This window comes from Sphaerodactylus townsendi, linkage group LG03 (genome assembly GCF_021028975.2).
Source record: "Sphaerodactylus townsendi isolate TG3544 linkage group LG03, MPM_Stown_v2.3, whole genome shotgun sequence".
NCBI lineage: Eukaryota > Metazoa > Chordata > Lepidosauria > Squamata > Sphaerodactylidae > Sphaerodactylus > Sphaerodactylus townsendi.
The window spans coordinates 170,373,047-170,381,237 of NC_059427.1; the positions used below are offsets into that span (position 1 = coordinate 170,373,047).

General features: G+C 47.0%; 1 protein-coding gene across 2 annotated transcripts in view; it reads left to right on the forward strand.

The window, feature by feature from the left end:
- NXPH4 (neurexophilin 4) overlaps window positions 1-6,073 on the forward strand; it is a 143,847-nt gene extending 137,774 nt beyond the window's left edge. For both annotated transcript variants that reach the window (XM_048487343.1, XM_048487344.1), the window contains exon 2: window positions 4,209-6,073. In XM_048487343.1, the coding sequence (XP_048343300.1) occupies window positions 4,209-4,976 (768 nt within the window). In that variant the 3' untranslated portion in view covers window positions 4,977-6,073. The remainder of the gene's footprint in view (window positions 1-4,208) is intronic.
- Window positions 6,074-8,191: the final 2,118 nt, after the last annotated feature.

Below are 8,191 nucleotides of genomic sequence, written 5' to 3' on the forward strand. Positions count from 1 at the left end.
AACATCGGCTTCATCCCCAGCCCACCTATGCTGTGCCAGCAGCAGCCAGAGGCCCAGGGATGCTGCTGCAGCATCCTACACAGTGTCCCACCACCGGGGAGGGCAGCAGTGGCCACACAGCAGTGGTTTCATCCATCTTCCAGGGTAACTGCCTTGGAGAGAGTGAATCTACCGGCATGGCTGCCCCACTGATCCCATGAGTGGATCCCCCCCTTTTGAGTGGGACTCTCAACCTTAGCAGTATTGTAACGATTATTGATAACTTCTATGATAATGCAAATGATACAAATGCCAAGTATTGTTGGGTATATTATTAGGTCTGTAATTTCCTTTGAGAATTAGTTCCATAAATTTGAGACTTCCTTTCTACCTTCTGCTGTGGTGTTCTGTATTCCATTTGCCCAGGGGTCTTCAAACTATGGCCCCCCAGATGTTCATGAACTACAATTCCCATCAGCCCTGCCACTTAGCCATGCTGGCAGGGGCTGATGGGAATTGTAGTCCATGAACATCTGGAGAGCCATAGTTTGAAGACCCCTGCATTAGCCTATTGTGTCTGCTTTCTCCACCCCTGTTCAGTTTTCTTCTGAGAACATAGAGCAAAGCTTCTCTTGCAAATGGTGGGAGTTGCCACAGCATCTTGAAAATCCTTGCAATCCTAAAACGCCCAATGGTGCTTAGTTCCAAATACATATGTTTAGGATTAGTACTCAAGAAGCTGCTGGAAATTCATGGAATGTCAATACATTCCAGAATGTATTGGGGGTGGGGGGTGGGGTGTTTCCCAGTAGCAACCACAACCTGCTATAAATTATCCCGATCACATACTACTCTAGTAAGTTTCCCTTCCTGATCTGTTTGTATTTTCATCATCTTATTCAGGACGAGTAATATTAATTTATTCAAATATTGATATCCTGCCTTTCTCCAAAGACTCAGGGCAGATAAGGCATGCTGAAGGCAATGGAATGAATTTCCTGGGCCATTTCCCCCCAATTCCTATTCACTTGCTTGCTCTATATTGCTATCAGAACCAAATTAGATGTTTGCTTTTTTAAAGTGTGGTGTCTGGTTATTAAAAAAAATAAGCCAGCTTTTTGGGGTTCAAAACCAACTGTGGGGAGTAATTTCCCCATTTTTGCTGCTCTATGTCAACAGAATACTCCATATGGAGCAACAGAAATGGGAAAATAACTCTCCTCCAGCACTGTTTCAGTTTTTTTAATGTGGGGGAGGAGCCACGAGCCAAACAGTGTTCCAAGCCCAAATGGGCTGCCCTTTATTAGCTATCACCAGCAACTTCTGTGTGGCTGCTGGGAACTTGAGATACGTGAGGTACCCAAACTCAACTCTTTAAAAAAGAGTTGGTTTTTATACTCTGCTTTTCTCTGCCTTTTAGTGTGTCAAAGTGGCTTACGGTTGTCTTCTCTCCCCTTCCCCACAACAGTCACCTTGTGAGGTAGGTGGGGCTGAGAGAACTCTGAGAGAGCTGTGACTAGTCCAAGATCACCTAGCATAAGGTGACCAGATGGTCACCTTTGTGATCCGAGACGGGGAGGTGGCCGCGTGTGTCTTGTGGCATACAGTCGTTAGGAGGAGCACGGGAGGCTGCTGCCGCGACTGCCTTGCGCCCCCCCCTTGCAAGGCAGTGCAGCAGCTCTCCCAGGTAAATCAGGACATTTGTAGAACTCCGGCTGGACGCTGGACAAGAATTGTCCGAAGGTATGGTGACGGTCCCGGGCCAAAAGCGGAGACGGCTGAGATCAGCTCTAATCCCTAGCAGTTTGCACGTGAAGTAGTGGGGAATCAAACCTGATTCTCCAGATTAGAGTCCACTGCTCTTCGCCACCACACATCTCCTCTAGTGTGGTATTCAGTCACATTCCAACACAGAATAAGGTGTTTTTAAACCCACACAAGTCTATGGTGTTCCCCAAGTTTCATTTATTTAGATACTAATAGTCCCCTTTTCTCCCCAGTGGAGATCCAAAATGTCTTCCAACATCATGCTCCTGTAGTTCATGTTATCCTTACAACAACTAACCCGTGAAGTAGAATGGACAGCAAGAGACAAACTGCTTCAAGATCACCCAGTGAGTTTTCATGATAGAATAGGGATTTGAACCTGACTCTTAAGGCATTGTTTCTCAGTATTCTGCAGGTCCCAACTATGCCTTTCCCCACTAGAATGGACCTGTTCCAATAAGGCAAAACCTGCTGTGTATCCTAAAATAAGTAATGGTATGCAAATGTGCCTTGATTGCATAGTCCTGTCAGGTTATGGAATTTCATGGTATATAATATGGGTAGGTGCACCTGTAGAGAATGTAATAATAACTGCACCAATGGCTCAAAACTCAATTATAATTTATTGTTCTTAATTAATAAATATTTTGTCAGAACATTCTCTGCATGTCATTAAACCATTCATTTACAAAATCGACAGCAACTTTTTTTACAGAAGTAACAACTTCTAAACCTCTAAACTTTGTTTTACAGAGGTAACAACTTATAACTTAGGGACCACCTTTCCCCATATTGCCCAATTAGGTCCCTCCACTCCTTGGAGGAGAACCTACTGGTAATCCCTGGCCTGAAAACTATCTGGCTGGCCTCAACTAGGGCCAGGGCTTATTCTGTCCTGGCCCCTACCTGGTGGAATATGCTCCCACATGAGATCAGGGCCCTGCGGGATGTGAGTGCTTTCCGCAGGGTCTGTAAGACAGCTATTCCACTGGGCCTTTCCTGGAGGCCAGCCAAGGTAACATCCTTTTTATTGGCCTCCCAGCAGTGGCGAAGCTCCCAGGGTGAGGGGGGTGCGCCACGTACCGGGCACATGGATTTGGGTAATGTGGGAGGTGCAAAATCCCCCCGGCCCCTCCCCCTTCCCGCGGCGTTCCCCCCCCCCCCCAAACTTACTTTAGGAAACCGAGCAGGCTGGAGAACAGGCGTTCCTGTTCTGGTGGGAACTACATTTCCCAGAGTCTCCTGGGAAATGTAGTTCCCACACAGGCAGGTCTGTTCTGCAGCCTGCTCGGTTTCCTAAAGTAAGTGTGGGGGGGAGGGCGCCGCGGGGGGCGAGTGTGATTTCCCCCCCACAGCGCCCCCCCCCTGCGGCACCCCCCCCACACACACACTTACTTTAGGAAACCGAGCAGGCTGGAGAACAGGCCTCCTGTTCTGGTGGGAACTACATTTCCCAGGATACTGTAGTGCTCGGTTTCCTAAAGTAAGTGGTGGTGGTGGGTGGGGGCGCCGGGGGCCCCCCGAAAAAGCCAGAGTGCGCACCGGGCGCACTGTGGCCCAGCTATGCCTCTGCCTCCCAGGGATTAAAAAGGGGGTTTTAAGTCGCCATCTTATTTATTTTGGGGTTTTATGTTTCTGTGTTGCTGCCCAGAGCCCTTCGGGGATAAGCGGGGTAAATAAATAAATAAATAAATACACCTCTCCTTTTTAAATGACAAGCATCAAAGTGTTGTAGGGCTAGAAGACCCCCGGGTTGGATCATACCTCGTCCCAAGGATTTCATTTGGCCCCTCAGTCTCACTGTTATCAGTTTCCCAATACTGTTTCTTTATGCAGCAGTCGCTGCTATTGTAAGTTTCTTCAGGACCCTCTCCACTGTATATGCGCAGGAATCTTTGTCTCCTACGTTCTATGCTGATTCATAAAAAAAGTTTAGAGGTTTAGAAGTTGTTACTTATGTAAAAAGAGTTGCTATTGGTTTTGTAAATGAATGGCTTAATTATACACAGAGACTGTTATCTGGCAAATGGAATGTGGCTGTTCCTTGGTGCAGAATTTGGGATTGAGTGTAGAGTTACAAAGCTTCTGTTTGTGTAGCCTGAAGATAGCACTAGACAAAAGCCAGGAAAAATGACCTGTCTCTGATGTATCCATTACACAATGGAGCATCTCACAGGACTTGCCCAATAATCCCTTTGGATCCCTGAAGGTGAGCAAATGTATGCAAGGTAGGCTGAGAAAGGCTAGCACAGGGGTCTGCAACCTGCAGCTCTCCAGATGTTCATGGACTACAAATCCCATCAGCCCCTGCCAGTTGGCCATGCTGGCAGGGGCTGGTGGGAATTGTTGTCCATGAACATCTGGAGAGCCACAGGTTGCAGACTCCTGGGCTAGCAGCATATACATAGTACAGGATCACAGAGCATGCCAGATCTAACTTATTATTTCTTTTTCTTCTATAGGTTGTATGTGTGGAAGGCCATATGACCAAGACCCTGAACTACCTGGAGATGAGTCCCTCTAGCGTCTTGAAACCTGGGTCATATGGCACTGCTTTGAAACCTCACCCGCTCAGCCCTACTCGGATATTTCCTGGTGAGCCGTCCAAAGCCAAGGTGGACCCATACGGCGGTGCCCTGAATCCATGGGACTGGAGTAAGAACCAGACAGCCATGGAGCACTTCAACCAGCGAGCCAAGAGGAAGCCCTCTTTGAAAGCTGGACGTACCAAGAAGATCTTTGGCTGGGGGGACTTCTATTTCAACATTAAGACTCTCAAATTTAGCCTGCTGGTGACAGGCAAGATTGTGGATCACATTAATGGCACCTTCAGCGTCTACTTCCGGCACAACTCCTCCAGTTTGGGCAATGTTTCCGTGAGCATTGTGCCCCCCACCAAGGTGGTGGAGTTTGATGTCTTGGTTCCTTCTATCCAAACCCAACATCTCCACCCCCAGCAGTCTACCTTAGCCGATCCCAAGGAATCCAAGACCTTCAACTGCCACGTGGAGTACGAGAAGACCAACCGGGCACGCAAGAACAAACCCTGCCTCTACGACCCTTCCAAAATCTGCTTCACTGAGCACACGCAGAGCCACGCGGCCTGGCTCTGCGCCAAGCCTTTCAAAGTCATCTGCATTTTCATCTCGTTCTTCAGCATTGACTACAAGCTGGTTCAGAAGGTCTGTCCAGATTACAACTTCCAGAATGAGAATCCCTATTTTGGCTGATGAGGGGATGGACTTGAGAGGGATGGGGATGTGAGAATTAAAGTTGTGGGATTTTTTTTTTCCTAGAAAAAAAACCCAGGGCTGGAAAAAAAAAACTTTTGTCTGGTGGGGAAAGAGCAAGAGGAGAGGCCTACGCTTGGTGGAAGAGAAACAGCCAGTTCAGAAAATAAACAGGAAGCTGCTCCATCAGATGGACATCCCCTTTCCACGGCCACTGGACTTCCAACATCTTGAGGAAGATGGAAATTGGCCCCAGGGACACTGTTGCTTTCGTTCCCCCATCTGTACCTTTCCTGATGCTGTTTGGGGTATCTCATAGGGGTACCCTGCAATACGAAGAAATGACTTACTGTGGCTGTACCTATTTTGTGTATAAATGAACCCTGCTGCGTCCGTGGGGTTATTATTATTAACCATAAAGAGCACACCCCTCAGGATCATAATCTTCTGTGCAGAATGTCAAAGTCCTGTGAGCAGCCAAAGGGTGTCCAACTTTGGCTGGATCACAGATTGTCAAGAAGATGATCTGAAGATGGACAGTCCAGACTGGGGGGTGCAGAAGGTGGTGTATTAACCTGTTGTGCCCCTTGCCTCTTGCCAAATGCTCCAGAATGAAAAGGCTTTAGGGATGGCAGCACTGGTTAGAAATTGCCCTCTGCACAAAATTCCTCTGTTTGAAAAGTACAGAAATATAGTGTAGACAGTCTAGGTCCTATGAACTAAGAGGAAGGTGGGGTGCATATGGAGTGAAATCAAATCACAAGGAGTTCAGTATGTAAACTTTATGGGGAAAAATTAGGTGCATTTCTTGGGGTTGAAAGACAGGCCAGTGTGTGTGAAAGTGAAATCTTATGCGTTCAGAAAGTCCAAGAAACTGTGCAAGTTCAGTGTGAGAGGATGCGCTTTAGCAGACATCATATTTGTGTGTGCAATTTAGGAGGCGTGTGTCAGCATACGCAACCAGGTACCTGCTAGATTCTGAGTTGGATCTAACTAGTTTTGCCATTGAAGGAGAGCCAGCGTGGTGTAGTGCTTAAGAGCAGATGGATTCTAATCTGGAGGGCTGAGTTTGATTCCCCACTCCTCCACCTGAGTGCCGGAGGCTTAAATGGTGAACCGGATGTGTTTCCACACTCCTACATTCCTGCTGGGTGACCTTGGGCTAGTCACAGTTCTTCGGGACTCTCTCAGCCCCACCTACCTCACAAGGTGTCTGTTGTGGGGAGGGGAAGGGAAAGGACCTTGTAAGCCACTTTGAGTCTTCTTACACAGAGAAAGATGGGGTATAAATCCAAATCTCTTTTTTTTCTTTTAAACCCCCCACCCCCCAAAAAAGGCTATGTTGAAAATTGTGGAACCTCCATGGACATAAGCCACATGGGATGGTAACTGTAGTAAGGAGGAGAATTAGGTGAGATTGAATGACAAAGCTTGCGAGATCCAACTGTATGTGTGCTGGTTATATTAACCGTGTGCGTGTTTGCAAGAGCACACATGTCAGCATGTAATCAGAAATATCTTTTGTGTGATGGTGGCATTAATAAAACGTATGTGAGTTTTAATTAGTCCATTGAATCAATATATAAATCAATTGGAGCTTTAATTGCGGCTTAAAATGTGTCCCCTTGGATTAATTGGTAGAACTGAGATAGAAGAGCATACCACAGCACATCTGTATAGATGTCCCAGCTCCGGGATAGGTTTGGTTTCTAGTCGTTTCCAAATCTGGCAGTGGTTTTGAATTTCAGGGTTCAACCACGTGGAATTTCCTGATAGCAATAACACCCTTCCCCCAAAATAGCTGCTAAAAACAACTTCTGTTTGTCTTTCCTCCGTTTGTCTTTTAAATCGGGATCTTCCACAGTAGAGACGTGTTCATTTTGGCGACATGTTGGCTCTAGTGTATAACTGTAGTGGGAAGTTCTCTGTATGGAAGAGAAAAAAACGATAAGAGCTGGCCTTCTTTCTAACAGCGATTGGCCGGTTTTGTTTATTAAACAGCAAGGCGGCTCACACTCTGTAGAAACGAAGCATTTCTTTGCGGTATCTTCAAAGAGGCACCTGTATATCCGTTTTGGTAATTCTCCAGGTGCTTTAAATACAGTTGATTAATTGAGCCAAAGCCAGAGAACTGTTCAGCCAACTTCAACAAATGTAGGTTGACAGGCCCCTTATTACTTTTTGTGTGTGTAGGTGTACAGGTGTTATCAGAGATGTGAACGCTGTAGTAAGGAGTGCTTATGCATATCACTGTGTGGAAGTGGGATGCTGTGAACGGAACCTGCCTACATTTTCATCTGCTGCTGAAGCACATGCAAAAGCTTCGCTTATCTGTATGGGAAGTAAGAAGCCCGTTCCTTTTTCATATAGACGTAATGCCTTTCTTTTAGCCATGTAGTGTGCCTTAAGCGCCTTCTGCAGGGTTCCTGCTTTCAGTTTGTGGTACCAGAAAATCTGGAAAGCCTAGGCCAGTGGTGGCGAACCTATGGCACGGGTGCCAGAGGTGACACTCAGAGCCCTCTCTGTGGGCACACACAAACAGAGTGCCCCCCCCCACATGCACACATCTAGGCTGGCCTGGGCCACTGGGCTCGATTATTAGCATTAAACCTAAGACCTAGTTTTGGGGACGCAGTGTAGGTAACCCTGTTAAGCATAAGCATAAGCATTTTATTGTCACTGTGCACGCACAACACAATTTACAGCAGCATTCCTCGATGCACACAATTTCAGACTCATACCCCATCCTCACTTTCCCCTTCCTCCACCCATCCCTACACAGCCCCAAACACATCAACACGAAGCCGCGGAGTTTAGCATAGCCACAGCTCTAGAGTAGAAGCTGTCTCTAAGCCTCTTTGTCCTAGTTTTGATAGACCTGTATCGTCTGCCAGATGGTAACAGTTCAAAAAGAGAGTGTGCTGGATGAGACGGGTCCCTCAGAATATTTTGGGCTTTTTTTAGGCTTCGGGAATTATAGAGTTCTTCCAAGGAGGGGAGAGTTAAACCCTGTTAAACCCCACTGATTTTCATGCGAAGAACTAAAGTGCAATCCTTTACCTGGGAGTACGCTCGGTTGCAGGCAATGGGGCTTGCTTCTGAGTAAACCCTCCTAGGGTCGTGATTCACCCGTTGGAAGAGTTGCACGGTTGCTTCAAAGCAACGCCACCGACTACCACCAAGCTTACTCCCGAGTAACGAGCGCCTCGGAGCCA